This window comes from Acanthisitta chloris, unplaced genomic scaffold (assembly GCF_000695815.1).
Source record: "Acanthisitta chloris isolate BGI_N310 unplaced genomic scaffold, ASM69581v1 scaffold23466, whole genome shotgun sequence".
NCBI lineage: Eukaryota > Metazoa > Chordata > Aves > Passeriformes > Acanthisittidae > Acanthisitta > Acanthisitta chloris.
In genome coordinates this window covers 2,392-25,672 of record NW_008679053.1, presented here as the reverse complement: position 1 = coordinate 25,672, position 23,281 = coordinate 2,392, and the positions used below count along the sequence as shown (strand labels likewise).

At 41.4% G+C, this 23,281-nt stretch overlaps 1 protein-coding gene across 1 annotated transcript in view; it reads left to right on the top strand.

Annotated features, from left to right (window-relative positions):
- Positions 1-22,338, top strand: part of LOC103804544 (neural-cadherin-like) — a gene marked incomplete at its 5' end in the record, with an annotated part of 41,910 nt that extends 19,572 nt beyond the window's left edge. The window contains 19 exons of the mRNA XM_009077159.1: positions 676-862; positions 1,021-1,164; positions 2,843-3,126; positions 4,064-5,681; positions 8,436-8,529; positions 9,295-9,479; positions 10,015-10,247; positions 11,258-11,535; positions 13,202-13,416; positions 13,712-13,839; positions 14,646-14,773; positions 14,924-15,056; positions 15,139-15,319; positions 16,540-16,706; positions 17,364-17,628; positions 18,504-18,684; positions 20,101-20,354; positions 21,270-21,424; positions 21,849-22,338. Of these exons, the coding sequence (XP_009075407.1) occupies positions 676-862; positions 1,021-1,164; positions 2,843-3,126; positions 4,064-5,681; positions 8,436-8,529; positions 9,295-9,479; positions 10,015-10,247; positions 11,258-11,535; positions 13,202-13,416; positions 13,712-13,839; positions 14,646-14,773; positions 14,924-15,056; positions 15,139-15,319; positions 16,540-16,706; positions 17,364-17,628; positions 18,504-18,684; positions 20,101-20,354; positions 21,270-21,424; positions 21,849-22,250 (5,232 nt within the window). The remainder of the gene's footprint in view (positions 1-675; positions 863-1,020; positions 1,165-2,842; positions 3,127-4,063; positions 5,682-8,435; positions 8,530-9,294; positions 9,480-10,014; positions 10,248-11,257; positions 11,536-13,201; positions 13,417-13,711; positions 13,840-14,645; positions 14,774-14,923; positions 15,057-15,138; positions 15,320-16,539; positions 16,707-17,363; positions 17,629-18,503; positions 18,685-20,100; positions 20,355-21,269; positions 21,425-21,848) is intronic.
- Between the last annotated feature and the right edge of the window lie 943 nt (positions 22,339-23,281).

The following is a 23,281-nucleotide window of genomic DNA, read 5'->3' as shown; positions in this document are numbered from 1 at the left end:
CATTTTCTGTGCATTTTCCTAGCCATTTCTAAAAATTCTACTAGCTCTTCTGTGAAGAAACTCTGGTTAGTGGAGATCTGCTGTTCTAGCATTTTGCAACTTTGGAAGAGCAACTGGTGTGGTGGAACTGTCTGGTGGTGCTCTGGGCATGACTTGGGTTTGGGGATGAAAATGTTTTTCTTTTTGGAGAACAACCTTTATCAAAGGCAAAAATGTGGATAGTTCTCATCAGTGGAGGTTTTCATTTATTCAGTCCTGTTGAATGGGACCCAAATTATTAGTTAGCACCAATTTATTTTTTGAGAGCAGAAGCATAGTGGATTTCTAGAAGCTGAGGAGACACCAGGGAAGATGTAATTCCATACATTCTTTGTCCTTCTGTTATTCATGACCTTTCTTACCTGCTCCTAGTAGCCACTGTTGGAGATTAGATACTGGACTTGATGGGCCTTGATACCACTGGTACAGATGTTCTTCTCTTGGAGAATTCTGGGCTTTTTATATCAAAATGGGCAAAAGACTTAGAGAAGTTATGTTCAGATGATCTGTCTTCCCTCAGAGTGTTGCTACTTTGTAGACAGACCCAGGAGGCTACTGAGGAAGGGAGTGGTCAAAGCACTTGGACATACAAATGCAAGTTGAAAATGTAACCTCTCTTGACCATCTCCTTTTTAGGTTCACTACTTAATATTAAAAGATGCTAGTGAGGATTACCAGTTCTTCACCATTGAGCCTGAGACAGGAATTATTTCGACCCATGCATCTTTTGACAGAGAAAAAAGAGCCTCTTACTTGATTGAAGTTCAGTCTCAGGACTCTTCAGAATCTGCTAGACCGGGAGTTCATGGGCAGCCCAACACAGGTAAAACTATTAAGGAATTCTGTATTGGGTAAAAGATATCAGAGATTGGGTTATTTAACTTTTATAGACTTGGGGGTATGTGTGCTGTCTGGAATGCAAGAAGGTATTCCACTTGTGCCATTTCTTGTCTGCATGTTCCTCTTGCATCTCCTCCTTAGACACAGCCTATGTAAGGATTTTTGTCAGCGATGTGAATGACAACGCTCCAGCATTTCCTCGGGCAGTGTATGAGATCAGCATAGATGAGGACAAGGATGTTGGAAGTCCTGTTGTGACAGCAACAGCAGATGATGAAGATGAAGGTAAGTGGACCTTGCATATATTTTGAAGTCCTTTCGGTGTTACTGTGGGTTGTGTGTACAGCTACTTACTTCATGAGCAAACAGATCTCTGCCTTCAGGAGACAATTACACATTTCAAGCATTTGTAAAACTGAAGAGAGAAGTGTTGGGCACACACGAGCGTTTTCTTTTATTTAGGTGCTCAGGTTTGCAGTGCAAAGGTTAAGCTAGCTGTCATTCTCTTTGGGGCAGAATGAAATTACCTGGAACCATAATACTGCGGTAACTTCACAAGAGGTGACATCAAAACCTCATTCACTCTTAGTCATGGGCTTGTTTTTTCCTGACTCCTGTGCTTTCCAGATCTCTCTGGGAGTCAGTTTTACTTACTACTATTGTAAGATAACCAAGCCTGTGTGCCTTTTGGTGAGTCAATGAGTTGAATATGCTTGTGGAAGAATTTGACAACCAGCAGAAAATACAGGATGACCTGGTCAGAAATGAAGGCAGGAAGAAAGGGAAAGCCAAATCTTCTGTTTGGGGTCACACTGGCATCAGTTCTGATGGTGTGGAACTGCCCCTACAGTGTGGTGAGGTGAGATGGGCTGAGCGAGTCCAACAGCACGTCCCACCAATCAGTCCCTGTCTTTGCTTTGCTTCTGCCGTGGCCTTTTTACTCCTTTCGTGAGTTGGTCCAGCTCAACTTGCTTGAGAAAAACAAACCCATTGAAAAAAAGAAGGCAAGCTGGTGACGGAGCCCAAATGAGAACTAGAGGAACGCGTTGCTGGGAGCAGGTGAGAGCTGGCCATTCCTTTTGGTGGCAGTGCTATAATCCCTGTGCCTTTTAGTGCCCATGAGGGAGATGTAAGGAGGCTGTTTAAAACCAGCTGCTGCACTGGAGTGTATTTGACAAAAATGACTAGCAAGCGGTGCTCAAACTCGTGCTGCAAAGGCAACCAAGTTCTTCCAAGCACTAGTGTCAAGCACAGCCTTTTCATGCCTTGCCATGCGTGTTACTCTAGCCTTCTCATCCACAGCTGACTCACAATTTGAAATGCTGAATGTTCTTGCTGCACCTAGCAATTCACCTGTTTCATTTGGCAGATGACTTTCTATACTGGAACGCAATAAATAAGTAAACAGGAAGTACCAAACAAATTTTTATTGTTGCTATTCCTACAAGTTTTGCAGCAATCAAACAAGTGCTGTTATACAGGTGGAATGTTCTGAGATGAACTGTGGCTCAAAATACAGGATTTATGTTATATTTTAGCACCACCCAGTGGTTAAAGAGACAAAGAAATGAAGGAATATTGGGCTTTGAAATGTGAGGCTTAGGAAACTGAGTAAAAATAGCTTCTAGTATTTTAATGGTATGTTACTTTTTATTATTGGCAACTGAATGCACAGTAAGTAGAGGCACACAATTCATTCTTTACCAATCAACTGGTGCTTGTCTGTGACTGCAAATTATGTTTGCAAATATAAATGCAGACCTAACCCCCAGTCTGCCATACACAAACCCTTCAAAGTACACACACAAATGGTTCTGTTTGTGCCTGTGTCTATATTTCATACACACACACACACTGTAACAGTATGGGCAAACAAGGTTTCTCTTGGATACATGTTCACTGTGTATAGCTGGATCGAGCATTCAGAGAGTGAACAGTCAGCAATTGTTTCTTTCTCTTGTAGGTGCAAATGCCAAACTAAGGTATCAGATCACATCAGGAAATGTGAAAGGAGTTTTTGATGTGGAACCTGAAGTTGGAACTGTCTTTATTGCTCAGCCTCTAGATTATGAACAAGAACAACATTATGAGCTCCGGCTTGTAGCTTCTGATGGAAAATGGGAAAACCACACTCTTATCATCATCAATGTTGTCAATAAGAATGATGAAGCCCCAGTCTTCACTCAGAATGAATACCAGGGCACTGTCTTAGAGGAGCTCACAGATCTGCCTGTACTTGTCCTAAAGGTAAAGCAGTTTGCACAAAGCAGGGCAAAACCTGACTTTGTGTTCAGCTCAATCCCATCCATTCACAAAAATCCAAAAAGATAGTTTATTTAGGGTGAGTGAGGTCTGGTATTCAGACTTAGCCAGCAACTTCCTGTAAAAAATAGAATAAAGTCTGGTGAATTTGTGTAGTGGACTTAGTCTCTTGCTTAAGATAAGTAAGTTGGATTTGATGATATTAAGGGTCTTTTCCAACCTGATTCTAAAATTCTGTGATCCTAAATGTTGAAAAATGTGACAGCTTTCCTTTACAAAGCAGAGTTGGCATATTTTGAGTAACTGTATAAGCATAGCATGGTTGGCATGTGTACCTTATGCATGCAATGGTTGCATTTATACCACCAAATAAACATTACCAGGGGTTGTTCTTTGACTCAAACTCAATCAATTTAATTGTTTTGTGTTAGAGCAGTCCCTGACTGCCCAACCAGCAGTCTCACAAACAGTCCCTGGATGCAAATCAGGAGCTGGGTGTTCTCTCTGGCCTATGCTGATCATCAGCTTGGATGTATGGTCTGTTTTCACAGCCTTCTGTTTACTCGGAGAGAAACAGCCCGTTTGCCTATACATTCCAGATCCAAAGAGTTTCACAAGAAACATTTGCTCTGCAGATCTATTATTACTTCCACTTGATTCTTCCTATAGTTATTTCCTCTTTCCAAAATATGCTGGGAAGTAGAATATATTAGTCTGTCTAAATGTGATCATTTTATTTCTCTAGACTGTGCATGATGTTTATTGAAAGACTATTTGACCTGAATGACTCAAACCAACAGATGCTTGCTGTTAAAGTGCATGCTATTTATTTAGCCCGCACAATGCCAGCTGCCATCAGTAAAAGAACAGTGATTTTCCCTTTTCTTTTCCATAAACACTTACCTGCTGTGGCTTGTTCCAGGTTTCTGCAATAGACCCCGACCAAGCGGCAGATCAAAATGCCATTAACTATTCCCTGCATGGACAGGGAGCCAGCAGTGAATTCAGCATCGATGAGAACTCAGGTGAGATCAGCGCAAATAAAAGGTTAGACCGTGAGAAGCGATCGACATGGCGCTTTCTGGTCCTTGCAACAGATGAGAGTGGAGAGGGACTGACTGGCTTTGCAGATGTGATCATAGAAGTGAGGGATGTGAACGACAATGCACCCCTTTTCCTCTGTGCCTTGGATGGCTGTTTCACAGGCCACATCGCTGAGGACTCTCTGGCAGACACACCTGTCATGGAAATGACAGCAGTGGACCTCGATGACCCAAAGGCTGGTGCGAACGCTGTGCTAACCTACAGCATCGTTCAGAATGTCAAAAATGAAATTAATCTGAACTTGTTCTCAATTGACTCAGTTAGTGGCACTATCTCTACAGTGCTTGGGTCCCTGGACCGGGAGAAGGAAGACAAGTACCTAGTAGTGGTTGAGGCCAGAGATGGAGGAGGACTCACTGGGACAGGCACCGCCACTATTTTGGTGACCGATGTAAATGATCATGCTCCAGTCTTCGTGCAAAGGATTTACACAGCATTTGTCTCTGAGAACGCGAGTATTAACACTGAGGTGCTGGTGGTGTCTGCTGTGGACAGAGATGAGGGAGAAAATGCTATGGTGACATTCAGCATTCTGGATGGGGACAACGACCACAAGTTCTCCATAGAGACAGATGAAGTCAACAATTGTGGGTTTATCCGGCTACGAAAACGGATTGACTTTGAGAAACCCCATGAGAGGGTATTCAATTTGACTGTGAAAGCAGAGGACATGGATTTCTTCAGCATCACTCACTGTGTGATCTATGTGGAGGACTCAAATGATCATGCTCCTGTCTTCTACCCCCAGTTCTATGAAGTGGCTGCACTGGGGGAAGACGTGCCAGTTGGCACCAAAGTTGTTCAGGTTTCTGCTGTTGACTTGGATTCTGGCCTGAATGGAAGGTTTTCTTTCCACCTGCTAAATAAGTCTGATCCAGGTGGCCAGTTCTCTTTGGCTAGTGATGGGTGGCTGATGGTTGCAGGACTGCTGGATTATGAGACAGTGACACAGTACCGACTCATAGTCATTGCCACTGATATGGGGCAGCCCCCTCTGACTGGCAGTGCCACTGTTTTAGTGACTCTGCAGGATGTAAATGACAATGGGCCAGAGTTCGAGGCTCCGTATAACCCAGTGGTCTGGGAAAACACAGCTTCTCCACAGGTTGTCCAAATGAACGAGACCTCCACACTGCTGTATGCTAAGGACAGAGACACTGCTGCTAATGGAGCACCTTTCTCCTTTCGCCTTCTCAGCAATTTCGTTGGTCTGACTAACTTCAACTTGCAGGACTTACACAATGGAAGTGCCTTGCTCACTGCACTGCGTACCTTTGACAGGGAAGTGCACAAGGCGTTCTACCTGCCCATCCTGATCACAGACAGTGGGATCCCACCAATGAGCTCCACCAACACACTGACTGTGAATATTGGGGACCAAAATGACCACCCACATTCTGCTGGCTACATGGAATGTCTCATTTACAGCTATGATGGTAAATCACTCCCTAATGTTTGCTTTCAAGTGTGACACTAAGGTCAAAGAGCCAGCTGTGCGTTTCACAGGAGGACTCTGTCCTGTTCCACATAAGCTAAGATCTTAGTAGAGGTGCTACTGAATTTTGCTTAAGCCCCAACAGAGAGTAGAGTAGGACTCTGGGCCACTTGATTTGTGGAAGAAACTGAGCTAGCCTTGAAAGAAGAGCATAACTGTCTGCTATTCTATGCATGTTTCTATCAGCCTTGAGTAGCAATCTCTTGGTTTCAGACACAGTTTTCGAGAGGCATTAACATTTCAGGGGATAAAAATTACCAAAGTTCATATGTCACTGAGAAGTGATGAGTCTGAATGCTGAGAACCTTCTTTCATGGAATCATACAATGGTCTGTATTGGAAGGGACCTTAAAGACCACCAAGTTTCATCCCCCCTGCTGTGGGCAGGGACACCTTCCACTTGACTAGGTTGCCCCTTCCAACCTGGACTTGAACACTTCCCGGGGACAGGGTATCCTCAACTTCCCTAGGCAACCCATGTGAGTGCCTCAACACCCTCACAGTAAATAACTTCTTCCTAATACCTAATCTAATCCTACTTTCTTTCAGTCTGAAGTCAGTCCCCTTTGTCCTGTCACTACATGCCCTTGTAAAAAGTCTCTCTCCATCTTTTCTGTAGGCTCTCTTCAGGTTCTGGAAGGCTGCAATTAGGTCACCCTGAAGTGTTCTCTTTTCCAGGCTGAACAAACCCAATTCTCTATGCCTTTCTTCACAGGAGAGGTGTTCCATCCCCCTAATCATCTTGGTGTCCCTCTTCTGGACTCGCTCCAACAGGTCCATGTCTTTCTTGTGCTGAGGGCCCCAGAGCTGGATGCAGTACTCCAGGTGGGGTCTCACCAGAGTGGAGTAGAGGGGCAGAATCACCTCCCTTGACCTCCTGGCCACACTGCTTTTGATGCAGCCCAGGATACAGTTGACTTTCTGGGCTGCAAACACACGTTGCTGGCTCATGTCCAGCCTCTTATCCACCAGTACCTCTGTGTCCTTCTCGGCAGGGCTGCTCTCAATCTGCTCATCCCCAGCCTGTATTGATACTGGGATTGCCCTGACCCAAGTACAGCACCTTGCACTTGGTCTTGTTAAATCTCATGAGCGTCCTATCCTTCAGGTGTGATAACTGCACCACTCAGCTTGGTGTCATCTGCAAATTTGCTGAGGGTGCACTCGATCCCTTCATCTACATCATTAAAGAAGAAATTAAATAACACCAGTATTTCTCCTGCTTAAACCTCTTCCTCCTCCAGACTGAATTCAGTTTTAATGAATACATTTAAGCTGAACTCATGTATAAACTGCCTGAGACATTAATCTAAGGCTTCAGCTGACAAATGCTGTTATGGGGGAATTTTCTGTGAATGTTGGCTGCAGGCAGTGTGAGAGAAGCCATCTTTCCCTTCTTCCTTTGACCATCAGCTGGCAGTTTCCTTGTGATCCAGTGTCCCCACATAATAAGCCCAACAGCAAAATAAACCACACAAGTAAAGAGATTTTGGAATGCTTGCATCTATGTTGGATCAGGTCATTCCTTCATCTCCTACTCTGCTGTGTATCCTGTGGTTTGATAGCATATTAAATAGATTGCCTCTTGTGGACACACTAGAAACTACTTCTGAGTGAACCTTGTTCACATTTATTTGTACTGAAATGTTCTGCCTGTTCCGTAATCACTCTTAAGTTTACCTTCCTGTGAAGCTGAAACCAAGTCTGGTTGCTATTTGCTGAGAAACTCTGCCTGTGGCTTAAATACCAGACATTTTCATTATGCCTGAATTCCCTTTTAGCTACTTCTTTAAAGGTTAAAATAATTTCTGGGAAGGATGAATCAAGATTTCAGATCTTTGATTATTTAAAATATTAAGGAGAGGCAGAACTAGAAGGCTACTATCATGTTGATGTTACATTAGCATAATGTGGGAATCAGACACCAGGGCATCCTGTATACTGTCTCCTGCAAAATATCCAATGAATGTTGCCACAGTTGCCAGAGGTAGAGTTTTCTCTCATTCTCGCATGCAGTCCCTCAGTGGTCAGGGTATCTGCTGTTTCCTGTCACAAGATGAAGTCCTGCATTTATCCTCTTCTTCATGTAGCCTTGATTCTTTACTCAGTAGTTCTGGGAATTTAGATACCTGTGAACCTTTCCTTCAGAAATAGCTTTTGTAAAACCAGATCATACTAATTTGTGGGCCTTTCTGAGAGGATGCAAAACCAGCAGAACACATGCTGCTTTCCATCACACTGCAAAGTCTCACCATCTACTCAAAATAAGCTTGATTATTGTATCTTGGACATCCTCTCTTTCCTGCTGTGATTTCCTCCAAATTGCTCTTGTTTTTTGCCCTTTGTAACTCACTCAGCATTTTGCTTGTTTATCCTGCCAAACCCCAATCCATGTCTAAACCACTTGGTAAGTTGGATACTCAGCTAAAATAGTTAAAATTCTCAGAGGTGGCTTTTCTTTTCTCCTTCCCATTGCTTTTCATTCACTTGTAGAATTAAACCTATGTGGCCATACAGCAAGCATCCAATAAACAGGATGTCATGGGGCATTTGAAAACTGGTGCACATCTTCAAGAACTATCACAACTATTTTTGTAGAGGTTGTAGGCTTAAATCTAAAGTGAAACTTGAATGGCCAACTTGTTTGTACATGTGAGAGGTCTGACTGTACCACTTATATGCTATGTTGTTTTAGGTATTCTCCCCACGACTGTACTGGGTCAAGTCCTTGCTCCTGATGATGATGATTGGGATCACAAAATCTACCAATTTGAAGGGAAAACATCAAGGTATTTGGAGAGAAAAATGGGAGTTGGGTAAAATATATGGAAAACTTGCCCATACAAATAACCATAACAAGTATTTACACTGCCTTTTCTTTGAAAACAAGAGCGCAAAAGCATCTTGTTGGTTAGATGCTTCTGTGTATAGATTTCCAAAAGCTCTTGTGAGTGTGATGCTGCCGTGAACAATACTGCATGCCAAAACAGCCTGCTTCCCATTTCCTGATGGGCCAGAACACCATTGTAAATTCCTGTTCACAGTCATACCCATAATCAGTATCAGTGAGCCACTGCAAAAAGTACTCATTAACTTCATCCAAGCTCCTGGAGAGTTGGTGTTTCTATGTCATCACTGGCTTAAAGGTCTTATTTGTATTGGATGCATACACACTGGAATGTCTGGATTGTGACTGGGATTGAAATATAGACGTGCCATTCAGAGGTTTTGACAGAGGTGTCATTCTTAATGAATGTGTGTATATGAGGAGTTTGCACTGTTTTCAAAATTATGGCTATTGCAGCCTTAGTCTTCCTACACAGTTAATACAGCATAGCAGCAGGAAGAAACCTGAATGATGTACTGGTGAGGAGTCATTAGGAGCCAACACGAGGCAAGTAAAAACATTCTGTTCTGCTGTGTCCCTTCATGAGGGAACACATCTGCTTTCTTTGATAAACACAAAGTGGATCAAAAAAACCATCAGTAATGATAATTAGTACCTAGCTTTTGAACTTCTCATAGCTTGTTCCTTGGCTTAACTCTTATTACAGGTACTTTATCCTTAATGATAACTCAGGTTTGCTGACTATTAAAGAAGGAACCCCACCGGGAACATACAACATAAGAGTTAGAGTCATTGATGGAGTCTGGCCAGATGTTATCTCAACAGTAAAGGTTACAGTGAAGGAAATCAAAGATGATGCCCTCCATAATGCTGGTTCTGTACGCATAAAAGGTAAGCAGTGTGATGAAGTACAATAGGATCATTATACTGAAATCTACATCTTTAACATTAGATACTTAGAATTCTAATGCTTTTAGACATGGGATGAGAGTTAACAGTTTTATAGGTGAGGGTTGGAAAATGCATCTTTGCATGGTCCTCTGATGCAGCATGTAAAACAGCACCTATGGAGGAAAAAAGACAGCAAGAAAAAAAGCTTTTCTGATTTTTACACCAACTTTTTAAAAAAACTGCAGTTTGTATTTCAGAAGAGAAGCTTTATTTGAACAATTGTCTGCCTGAAATTCACCAAATTGTTTCAACCTTTGTGGAAAAGTAAGATCTTCTTAAACATGTCAAAAAAATTTGAGAACACAAACCCCTTGCCGAAGCTAGCCAATTTCAGAGCCTAAAAACGAAAATACTCCTGAATCTGCAGTCGAGTCTGTTTTCTGCAACCTTAGCATTTATTCTGTGGTGCTCCTCTCTTCTGTTGCTACAACAGTTGCAAGATAAGTGTTTGTCAGGTTTTCAACTTCTGTTACAGGTATCACACCAGAGGAGTTCATATCACAATCCCCTGAAAAACAAAGTAAATACTACCAGATGAAGAAGCTGCTTTCAGAAATTGTATCAGTTCAAGTGGAAAATGTTCACATTTTCAGTGTATTAAATAGCCCAAGTCCGACCCGAGGGGTTGATATTTGGTTTGCGGTTAATGGTCCACCTTATTATAAACCAGAAAATCTTAATGGCAATGTAGCAGCCTCCAGAGCCTGGGTAAGTATCCATCCTATATATGAAACCACATTGTGTCTCTTCAGATAATGTCCATTGCCTTAGGAATGTGCACATTTAGAATGACTGAGGGAGTAATGTGTGAGAAAAAATGGATATTTTTAATCAGTAAGGTCAATCAATCCTTTCGCACTTATCCTAGAAGTTTCAAATGTGAATGTTTTAAAAGACATTCTATAAACACATATTAAGTCACCCAAATATACTGAGCCTTTAGGACTGTGAATATGTTTTTCCTATTGAAAAGACTGTAACGCTCTGTATAAAGGATGTGTTTATCTGTTACCTTTCTACATGGTGTCTTAAGTTTTCAGTTTTTAGTCTTCTACACAGAAATAATCTCACAAACCAGTCAGAAGTTTCAGTTTTCTAAGCTAAGAAGGCAAAGCAGTTAGAGGCACTCTCCTGTGGAAAACCAGGTTGGAAATGTGTGTTGACAATTTAGTAAAGTTCCTGCCCCTCCTACCAAAAAAAAAATTAAAATAAAAAAGCATTGATAGGAGTTAAATGACTCACTCTGTTGGAAATGTGTCTATTGGTACAGAGGCTGAAATAAGAATTATATTTAGAATTGATGCTTCTGTACCAACTCAGGCTTGCCAGAAAACTTATCTCTTCATTGTTAATGCCAGTTCACCCTCCCAGTATTTTCAAGATAGAAGTTAAAATTAAAAGTACAGTTCAGATGCTATGTACATCATCCATCAGAACTACCAGTGATTAAAATTTATGCACTCAGTCCATAATGAATAAGACAGTATTTTTGCCATCTAGATGCTTACTCGTGCTATAATTAACTTATACCAAGGTTTTGGCCTTAACAGATGCCAGACTGAACTGCCTTTGGCTGGATAGTGTGAGGTAGACATTAGAATGAAGTGTCGCAGCAACCAGTTTTGAAAATAAATAAGAGTTGGGCTTTTCATTGCTATCATTGGTCAATTTCCTCTCTGTGGCAAAGTCAGATGAATGCTACTAATTGTTCTTCACAGCTGGAAAGCATCTTGAATATAAATATCACCCAGATCGGCATTGATGAATGTGTGACTGCAAACTGCACTCACAGCAGCGGATGCATCAGCAAACATGAACAGACTCATGTACCAACCATAACCACAGCTGGAAGCATTTCATTGGTGTCTGTGACAGTCCTGAGTCATGCTGTGTGTGGCTGTGCAGCTCGGGAGAGTCCTCATCTCTCCTGCTCCTCATACCAGACAAACCCTTGTCTCAATGGTGGCACATGTGTGGATACTGATTTGGGCTACAGGTTGGTAAAGTTTTGTCTGGTGTGCAAAGAAAATGCATCTGGTTCAGTCTGTAAGGAGGATAAGTGGAAGCATCAGGAAGCATCATTTTGTGTCTTGTTTCTGTGGCAGATCTGAGTTTTGTTATATTTCAGGCACAGGTCTTGCAAAACAACCTCTGTTTTCAGGTATGCACTTAAGTTCGTCAGTCTCAAGGAAAACCTTGGGAAGTTTCCAGGCTGCACCAGTTTCATTAATGCCTCCCTGCAAAATGCTCTTATTTTGTGCAGCCTACCTAAATGCTGTTAAATGTTTTAATCACATCTTGTGTCACTTAATAACCTCTTCCCCACACCGCTTGCCTCATTTTTTCTCCAAACATGAGATCTCATAGATAATATAGTATAAAGATAAAATAACGATGGGACTACACTGGGGCAGAATGAGCTTGGTCCCCTCCCAGAAAGCAGCCTTAAGCATGTGTGCTTAAAAATGATCATCCCAAGACAGAAAAGCAGAAACTCTGTTCAGTCTCCTCAGAGCACCCTTGATAGGGGTGACAGGACCCAGATTGAAACTGAAGAAGCCCTTGTCATGCTAAAGTTCTGAGTTCTGACGTTGCTGCTCAGATGTAATCAATCAGGGAAACTTTGCTGTCCAGAAACCCTTGATAGGCTCTGCCACCTATCATTTGCTCAACTCTGATGTTTCTTAGCCTCTTCTCCATTTTCAGTACTTTTGTGAGTGATTTTTCCTGCACCCTACCACTGTCATTCTGCTCTCAGTAGGTGCTAGCAATCTATGGGAAGCAGAAACTAAGAAATAGGTGGCCAGCTGTTCTCCCTCCCTGCTACCCTGCCCATTTCTGTTGCTCCTTTGCTTTCCCACATATAGGTTTTGTTATTATCATGCTGTGGCTACTCTTTTCTACAGAATCCCCAGAATATTAAGGGAAGAACCCCGAGCATCTATTTTTGATGGTGTAAAGAAAATAAACTAGCAAGTAACTTGCAGTAAGAATTAAGATGTCAAGACCTACAACAGTCACATGTCACACCTCTTCTCACATTTTCTGGGTGATATTACCTTCCCATGCCCTTCCTGGGGAGACTGATTGGACACAAGCAGAATTTTTGTCACAATGAGAACAATCAGCCGTTGGAATAATTTCCCCGGGGAAGTGGTGGTTTCCCCAACATTGGACACTTTCGAGATTCAACTGCCAGGATCCTGGGCCATCTTGTCTAGACCATTCTTTTGCCAAGAAGAGTTGGGCAAGATGATACTTGAGGCCCTTCCAACCTGGTATTCTATGATTCCTTTGCTTTCCCCATCAGCATTATAGTCTTCAAACAAGCTGGTAACTAAGCCTAGTGAAAAGGGGGGTTGTTTTTTTTGCCGAAGATATAAGATGTTTTTATGGGCTTTATATATTACAACAGCACCATTGTCTATTTACAGAATATCTTTGCATAAGCTTATTGTCATTTAGAACTAATTCTAAATTCTGTTTGTACAGACAAGTCAATAGGGAACATTTTTTGACAGAAGTTTTGCTGGTGCTTAACTTGTGCTATGGACTAGACAACATGGGCTCCTGTGTTTAAAGTGGAGAGTCCTGCTGTCAGAGGAGGCTTTTCAGCTTCTGCTTGGATGATGGTTATTTGCTTTCATTTTTTTATTTAATAGATGCAAATGCACTGCAAATTTTCATGGACCAGACTGCCAGCAGACAAAGCACAGCTTCAAAGGCCATGGTTATGCCTGGTTCCCTCCTCTTCAGCCTTGCTTCGAGAGCCGCATCTCCTTAGAGTTTATCACCGAAGTTGCCGATGGCCTTCTGTTGTACTATGGACCAGTGGCACGAGGGCAGCCTGGAGAACGGGAAGATTTCCTTGCTTTAGGTTAGCATCTTATAGAACATTTGTTTGTGTTTGTGTGAAAGTGAGATTCTACTGAGATTCATGAGGTTTTTAAAACAAAAGGTTCAGAAAGTTATTTTGGAGAATAAAGAAAATGCACAACCACTTGCCAGTATGCCCAGTTTGTCTCCTCGTGACACTCTGTTAGAGGTTGTTTGGTTTTTTAAAACTGTCTAAAGAATTTCTCCAACTCTAATCTAACTGTTAACAATTGTTTCAGTTGTTTCTGAATGGGAACATGGTTGATGCATATCCAGTAAGAGTCTTTCCTTTGCAGAGCTCTCTGGTGGTGTCCCGTCGCTGACCGTGAGCCACAGCTCTGGTGAGCTTTCCCTGCAGCTGTCACAAAAAGTTAATGTTGCAGATCGCCGCTGGCACAATATTAAAATTATAAATGATGGAAAGGCAAGTGTAAATATGGGCAGTCCCGTAGAAGCACTAATCAAGTACCTAGTTGTTCCTTCCAAATCCTTTCTCCCTTCCATAGAGCCCTTTTATCAATCAATCTTCCATCATCTCTGAAACAGCAGGGATTGAAGTCTGTCAGTTCAGACATCCTCTTAGTCTTGAAGCAGTGAAACAGAACAAGGCCTTAGGAAGTTGATCATGCTATTTATTTTGTTTAATGATCCTACCTGTTGCTTAGACAATAGAGCTGTGATAATTCAGGGGCTAAATGCTTCCTAGGCGGATTGAATGAATTATCCTTAATTTCTCTTGAGTGGAAAGCCCAGCCTCACCAAGAGACTTTAGATGCCTAGCACAAAGGAGATAGAAGATAGATATGCTTTTGTGTACAGGGTAAATCTTGCTGATGTAACACTGCTGAAGGCATCTGCTAGGCTCCTCATTCCTCTCCAGCATAAGAGAAGCTGAAGGGCATGTCAGGGAAAACAGACCTTCTGCTCTGCTAGATTGTATATCTGTATTCTGATTTGGCAGAAAACTCCACGTAAATGCTATACTCCTTCTACTGTGTCAATAACTTGGCATGGTCATGGTAGAGTCAGATCTTTATTGTGGCTCCTTAGTTATAGGCAATATGCAATAACCTTCCTGATTAATATGTGGAGTGTTTTATTATTTTAATAAAGTTTCCTGTACTGTAATTGCTAGTTACTATTCTCCCTTCTGCTAAGTGAAAGAAAATGTGTAATTAAAATGTATGCATGTCTGTGGATACAATTGTTTTAAATAATGCCTTTTCCTAGGAAGTGAAGCTGATTCTTGACCACTGCGTCAATGTTTCAGTTAGAGACAATGACAGTGTCATTAAGAAGATCTCGCAAATGGATCTCTCTGTCTGTGAAGCCTCTGGAGAAATTGTAGGATCTCTAAGGTAAAACACCACAAACAAAGCAATCAACAAAAACTGGGAACTTAACTACTCAAAAGAGCTAAGAAAAAAGGTGGAGATGGGGGAGTGAAATCAGCTAAACTGCTGGATTTTGCATGCCACTAATTCTTTCTTTCCCTCCCTCCCCTTCAGCATAGGTAGGCTCTTCAGTGGCCATCAGCCCCTGCAGCTGGGTGGAGTTAAGAAGACTTTGCCTTACCACAACTCCCAAAGGCAATTCAGAGGGTTTGTTGGCTGCATACGCAATGTCATTGTTGATAGTAAGGTAGGACCACAAGGATCAGTCTTGGGTTTTCTGCTGTTATCTGTAGACACCTGAAGTGATGGTTCTCTTTGGCCTTTTTCAGGTCTATGATTTAGAGCATCCTGCAGAGTCCCTGAACAGTGTTCCTGGCTGTGTCCTTACGGATGAAATGTGCCAGAGCGATGGAATGGCCTCCTGTGGCACCCATGGCAAGTGTGTTGGTGGTTGGGATTTCTTTCGCTGTGACTGTTCCCCAGGATATGCTGGACCAGCATGTGAAAAAGGTACTGCAAGCTATTGAGGATCAGTGGGAACAGCATCAACCATCCTGCTCTAATGTTCAAAGTCATACTACCATGACTTTGAACTTAGTAGCATAAGACTGTGCTGTACTCTGGGAATGATTTAGGTCTGCAAAGATGTAAAGATCCTTCTAACTGTTGTTAAATAAAGATAACATCACAGGTGAGGGTCATGTTGGGAGCTGCTTTACTTTGCAGAGGAGGGAAGTGGTCGGATGGGTTCCTTTGTCCTTTTAATGACCACTTCTTATTTCTCAGTGGTGAAAGGTGCCTTCTTCCTCTGATCATGCTGATCATAAAATGAAGTTTAATGACCATGTGAAATCTGAGGGCATAACTCTCTTGTTACCTTCAGGCCCAATTTTCCACCTGTAAAATGGTGATAATGGCATTTGCATCCATCATTGGAAACTTCTTTTTTTCAACTAAGCTGTGCCCAAAACAAGCAGATTTAGGATTGCTGTCAAGTAATGAGACTGAAATGGGTCTCTGCTGCACAAGAGTGTCAGGGCCTGGGTAGTTTAGTGGTGTTTGATTTCCACAGAAGTGTGCTGTGCAGCTTCATCAAACACTCTGCTGCACAACTCTCAAATGGATTTCTGAGGGAAATAATTACTTTCAGTGCATTTTTTCCTAGTTAAAATAATAAACACTGACCTAATGTCTCTTTGTAATTAATAAAAAAAGCCCTGTGCCTGCCCTGAGGCTTTCTCTTGTGGCAACTGAAAGGGGAAGTAAACTGCATATTTTCTAACAATGAGGTAACCACAGGGCTAAACATTTGATTCTCTTTTTCTATTTGGTTCATTTTTTGGGGTTTTGTTTGGGATTGTTTTTTCTTCAGAGCAATACCAGCTACTTTACTGGAAGATATGTTCCCAATTTTAAAAAATAAAAAGTTATTTGGCACAGTGTAGGAGAAATTGGGTAGGACATACTGCTTCTAGCAGGCAGAATGTTAGAGACAGTATCTAATTGTCTCTTTCCTGCCTAAATTCTGAGTCCTTGATTTGTTGTTTTTCTCTTAATTCCTTTTGCAGTGGGGGGTGCTTTCCATGATGCTTGATGATGTTGCCAAAATTTCTTAAGCAACACTTCTTAAACTCTGGCATTCAGAACTGGTTTATTCTCAAGGCGCGGAGATCTGAGGGAGCAATCATTTCTGAGATTTTCCCTTTGGTTTTTGTGTGTGTTGTGCTTAGTTCTTCCAGAATGGGCTTTTGGCAGGGACAGCTGGATCCATTATGAGCCAAGAAGTATCCTCAGCACTCACAGCACTCGGATCCAGCTGATGGTGCGCACCCGTATCTCCCACAGCACCCTTCTCAGCTTGGCCTCTGCAGACAGGAACGGATACATCCGACTGGAGGTGAGCAGCCAAAGGCTGTTCTGTTTGAGCACTCTAAATTTGGCATGGAGTACCCTAGTAAGATGCAGTTCCCAATTAAGGACACCTATTTTGTAATATAATAAAGAGGAAGAATTTTCCACATGAGGGGTAGCTACTCTCATTTATGTTGTCCTTTGTAGTATTACTCTTTCATGGCATAAATTCTAGTTGTTTCACTGTCTGAAAAATGTACAGGTGAGTGCATGTGATACCTGTGAATGAGGAAGACTGTTTTGTCCAGCATGCAGTTCCCCTTTGCTTCTATCAGTCTACAGACAGATATAATATGTCTACATTTTTGTTGCTGATGAAAAAAATTGTCTGGATTATATGAGCTAGAGAGAGGCTGACTATTCTAACTGTAACAGAAGAGTCAGCTGGGAAGACTTAGAGGTAGATATCAGTAGGGAGAAGACTAATAAAAGGGTTCATGTGAGTTAAAAGTGATCTGTAAAGAAAAGAGCTGATAACTCCTGGACCTGCAGTTTTCTTGTGGTAACTTTTATCTGGGCATAAAGTATCTAAAAACAAGAGTGCCATTTTTATTTTATTTCACGTCCATTTCTTGAGGCAGGACTGTGTAATAACAGGTAGAAATGCATTTCTGTTATTAAGGTCTTTATCATCTTCCTCTAGGTGGTTGAGGGTTTCTTTAGCGTTAACTTCAGTTTGGGGGACAAAAATCACTCTCTGAGAATGAGGACATTACGTATAAACAATGGCCAGTGGGTTCTTCTGACCATGGAGCGCTACAACAATGAATTTACCCTGCGTGTTAACAGTGGTGGAGGTGCTCAAGAGGTCACCTCTGTCTTGGGTACGAATAGATGGTTTGAAATGGATTGGGCAAGCATCGTGCTAGGAAATCAACTTCCCAGTCACTCAGAGAATGATTTCCAAGGTAAGTGATATGATGGAGGGAATTAAAGCCTGAAAGTGGCATCTTTGAGTGTACTGGAGAGTCTAAAACCCAGATAACAATTCACATCCAGACTACTATGCCCTTCTATTACTAGGGAATTCAGCGCCAGTGTCTAACTCTATTTACAGTTGTATCTAGTTCTAGTGAAGATGTGAGTTTTTCTGTAAATATTAAAAGATACCACTTCAGATTTTTATTTCATAGAGTCATAGAATGGTTTGGATTGGAAGAGACCTTAAAGGTCTTCTAGTTCCAAACCCCCTGCCATGGGCAGGAACACCTTCCACTAGACCAGGGTTTCCCATGCCAAGGGCTCCAAGCACTGTACTCATGCTGTGATCTTTACTCCTTTTTTTTTTGTCTTAGAAGGGCTTAAGGAACAGACACAACACCTTCTGTTAGGAAGAGAAAGAATTGCAAGGCAATTTGTGGAGTTCTTTCTATTTCCTGGGGTGAGGACCTCAGACTTTGAGGTTGTGGCTCAACAAGAAGACAGCTTTTTCCATTCTGTTGCTTCTCATTCAGCCCCATTTATAAGATTTTATCTTAAAACTAGATTAAGTTAGTGGAGATGTTCTGGTTCATAGCACAGTTCTGCTAAATTGTTGCATTGGTACAAAGCTGCTGTTCTTGGAGAAGTATTGTTGATCTGTAGATTGACCAGAACACAGAGATACATGTTCTGTGGGTCTTCTAAAATAAAACTGATAAGGAGTACGATGACCTTTTTGGAAAATGTTCTAAGTTTTCTGCAATGCTCTAAGTTCTTCTGTATATGTGCTGGGTGCAAGGCATGAGGTGGGGAAGCAGCTAACTGAACGTACTTCTCTGTATCCTCCTCTGCTGTGACGCAGGTTGTATGCGCGATGTCCAGCTGAATAGTCAGCCACTCCTCGTGGAAGGCAGAAGCACAGAGTTTGGCTTAATTCTGAGGCGGCAAGGAGTCACCATGGGATGCCATTCCAGTGCCTGCAGCAGCCAGCCCTGTTACAGCCCTTTCCTTTGTGTAGATGTATGGAGAAAATATGAATGCCGGTACATTAAGCTTTTGTTTTCATCTGGGGATGGTTGGGAAGCTCTTTCTTTCCACCTTAGACCAGGCAACTTGCTTCTAACAGTGAAGGTCCCTGCGGCTGCTGGCCAGGGAGGGTCATCCTAAGGACAATTCCTTCCCTCCATCTCATCTCTCATCATGGACTAGACTTGCCTTTTTCTGCAAGTCTGATATATGGAACCTATTTCTCCACCATTTTTTCCATGATGAGAAGCTCACAGGCCAGCCAGAAAGTGAAATGTCCTTTGATAAAAGATGGATTGCAAAAGCTTTGGTTTCTCCTCTGTATGACAATATGAATATATTCTTACTGTATGTGTAGATACAGTGTGTGTGTAAATGAGCACATAATATATATACATATATGTATATAAAATATACATGTATATTTTTTACATGTATGTATAAATATATATTGCAAATGCAATGCATATTTACATATGTTTTCTGTAAAAAAGTTGAAATTAATCATAACTTGTATGAAACAAGGAGACTTGCAAAACTAGACTGTCACAAAATTTGGATCCTACAATTGGCTGCCCAGGGTCAGAACCAAAGCCTCACAGCTGGTATCCTACACAGTTTCTTGGAGAAGATCCACTATCTCAAGAAAACTTTCAAAATATGTATTGAAATATGCAAATCATAATATAGGCATTTCTGTTAAAACCCCAAAACATAAATACATGCAGGACTGGGAGAAGGAACCACTTAAATTCTTTGAATTCAGCCAAAATTTGGCACTTCTGAGGCTTGATGACTCTTTGCTGGAAGAGGCTGTGAGATGTTTTCAAGTGTGCCTTGGGACACTCCTTTTTTTCAGTCTGCATGTGAAGGAACACTATGAAGGCTTTTCTATTTTTTTAGTAGTCTTTCTTCTTTGGATTCCAGAGAATAGGTCTGTGATCTCACAGTATTCCTCCAGGTCCTCTCCAATTATATGTCAGAATAAATCAGTCCTAAAAGACAAGATGGGTCATTCTGAGGTCAGTGACATTTCTCCCAAAGGTCCAAATGAACATTACAAAGCTTATATTGAATGCTTGCTACCCCTTTTCCCACTGATCTTGGCTTTCCATTTCCTTTTAGGGGCTTTGATTAGAATATGAATGTAGGAAAAGGGTTAGTCTGTCCAGAACTGATGGATCCCTTTTGTAAGGAAGGAGTGTAGCTCTTCTGCATATTTTCTGGACAAGGAAAGCAAAACTTGTTTACATAAGCCTACTAGCTCACTAAGTTAGACTTCACATGTATTTCAAACTCTCAATGTGGATTTGGGTTTGCTTGAAAAGACTTTATTATTGTCTTTAGGAAAACAGTAACCAACTTTGCACAAAACAACATACAGCTCCAGGTCCTTTGCTTGCTAAAATACATCTTCTGCTTCGGTTGTTCAGGTGCCCAGCTGGGAAAGTAGAAGTGATTGACACCCTTACAGGGCTCAGACACTGTACCTCATCCCCTTGTGGACACTGGACCTGTAGGAATGGGGGTACCTGTGTGACTCAATCCCAAGACAAGACTATCTGCCAGTGCCCCGAAGGTTACAAGGGAAGATGGTGTGAAATTAGCCAGGTGAAGGCTGGAAGACCCGTTGGACTCAGTTCTGGCTCTATTTTGGCAATCAGCATGTGCCTCCTTGTCTTCCTAGGTAGGAAATCATGTACCTTTTTTTCTTCCTTTTTAATCTTGTACCTTGTTCCATTGAATTAAGTCTGCTTTACCCTTGGATGTTGTGATCAGTGTTTCACCTTTTCTGGAGATCTCCAGTTGGAAGTTGGTTTGAGGATGCTAAGAGACAGGCAACAGCACATAGTTAGAGTTTACTTGCTTTGAAGTCAGTTCAAGCAAGTTTAAGACTTCTCTCTTTTGAATCACTTATTTTGAATCCTTCTTAAATAAGAGGTTTCCATCTGAGTGTGCAACTCTGTGTTCAGTCACACCCATTTGAAACTCCCACTTGCCCTGAGCCTTACATTTGTAATAGGTAGGACCTACAGCTAGTACTTGCTCTTCACATATTAGGAAGGGAGAGAGATTCCTCCAGAAAGTTTATGATCTCAACAGGGAAGCCTCAGTAAGAGTGTGGGGCAGAGGGAGATGTTCACAGTGTGTCCAGTTTCAGGTGCCCTTTGGCTGAAAAATTAATAACACCATAAGAGTGTGTTCATGTTGATAAACTGCATACACATCTCAGAACAGTAAAGACTCCATGATTATATTACACTTGTAACCTTCATTAAAACAGTGGTTTACTTACTTTGGGTATCTTATTTACTCAGGATTGGTGAAAGGCCAGAGATTGGCCAAAATGCCTTCTATTTAAATGGATTCCTTTAGGTAAGTAAAATACCCTTTTAATGAAGTTTATGATGTAATATACATAGATTATTCTTTACATTCATGAATTTAAGTTGTTTATATATTAACAGTTATTCATTTCTTACCTGCAAATTTGGTTGTCAAGAGTTGATTTAATATCTCAGGAATCATATAACAAATTGTTTATCATACGTCATACATGGTTGTATGTTTTATAACAAATATATGTCTTTATTTCTTCCAGCACTCTTGGTTTCCTACACAGTGTGGAGTCAGTGGGGAAGTTCAGGGTTTCGGAAAGGAGGAATTTACCACATTCCTGAAGAGCGTGAAAGCTGGGAGGATGTTAGAGAAAATGTCTTCAATTATAACGAAGAAGGAGGTGGAGAACGTGACCAGGTATGATGCAGTTTCAATCCAGCCTTTGCAAATCCAACCTCTCCTCACTTTCCTTTCCTAGACCTTTTAGGTAACTTACTGTCATTTTCAAATTGGCTTTTTTTTTTTTTTTAACCTAAAGTACTCTTAAGTGGGAGGCTTTTATTTCAACCCAATCTGTACCTTTCATGATGCTGGTCATGCATGGCCACCTTTGAGGGGGCTGCTCTGGACACAGCATTGTTGCTTTAGCTGAAAACTGTCAATGCACAAAGGGATTTAGTATGAGCTGAAGTTAGCCCTCTGAACTAGGCCCTCACGTTTCTTCAGCTTGTAGAAAACTCACAGAATCCAGTATTGTGTCATCTTGTGTTTTAAAGCGTTTTTTTAACCTGTTTCCTTTTGAGTTGTTTCTCTCTGATATTTGCATCCTTTTTGTTTCCAGAATGCTTACAATATAGATGAACTGAAGAAACCTCTCCATAAAATTCCCCACTTCTCCTCACGGGCAGCTGCTCCACACTCCAGGACATCAACTGGCCCAAAAAGAGATCCACTCCCAAAACATGCACATCAAAAACAATCAACATCAGCTGTTCCCAGCATCCCAGACTTCAAGGAATATGTTTCTCAAATCATCTGGGATGCAGACAACGATCTAAAGAGTCTTCCAGCTGACACTATTCATTTGTACTGCTTGGAAGGGCAGTGCTCTCTAGCAGGGAGCCTTAGTTCATTAGATTCCATTAGTGGTGATGAAGATCTAAATTACGATTGCCTCCAAGAGTGGGGGCCAAAGTTTGAAAAGCTTAAAGAACTCTATAAGGTCTCAAATGAAAATTTATAACCGGAGTTAAAGGAACTTGACACATTGTCATGACATATGGACACTACTTTTAAAATGCCCTTTTTTTATATTACAAGTTACATCAAGTAACTTATGTGATGCAAGTTTTTAGTTGCAGTAGTATGATGTACTCAATTTTCCCAGGAGTGATCTGAATGATCTTTTTATATGCACTGTACAGTTATTTAAAGATAGAAGTGCAAAGACTTTTAAAGCATGAATTTTCTCAAGAACTTTGAAAAGTAGGATTTCTATAGAATAACATTAAAACATCCTTTTATATTTGTGTAGACCACAGTGACTTACTAGAATTATCCTGGATGCAAGAACTTGAATTACTTTCTCCCTAGAATTAACATGAATCCTGTCGGGTGGGTAACAATGGGTAGGATATTCTTGGGGGTTTTTTAATTGAATTTTAGACTGTGAAATTATTATTACAAATGTTAAATATAAAACATTTTTCATTTCTGGTTTCTTGTCAGCTTTCGTCATATGCCTTGACATCACACACACCACCTCACTTTTTATTACAGGCTGCCCAGATGTGTGAGACTTTTTCTGTCTGACCCTTTTTCTAACTGCCTATAACGAGGGGAAAAGACTAGAAAGATCTTAGCTGTGAATAGCACTTTGCTTCTATGACAATTTTATGCTCTTAAAAGCAGTTGTAAGTCCTGAGGAAAGTTTCTATTCAGTAAACTTTTATGTCCAGCTTTGGTTTTCATATGGAACCCTTCTTCAAAGTCTGCAGCTGCAAAACAGAAGAGCTGATAGCAGGTGTGAAGAGACGCTAGAAGGACATGCAGGCAAAAGTTGGAACTGAACACTTTCAACCAGGACAGTCATTGTAAAAATCGGGATCATCAGAAGGGAAACCTACCCTCTACTCCTTTGCCTCCTCCTACTCCCACTCCCCCCAAAAGGACTGGTTTTAGCATGGAATAGGAGTCAGAAGCTTCTGAAATCTGACACTGATTTGAACACTCACCTCTGTGACCATCACCTTGTTCTTTTCCTTTCTCTCTACC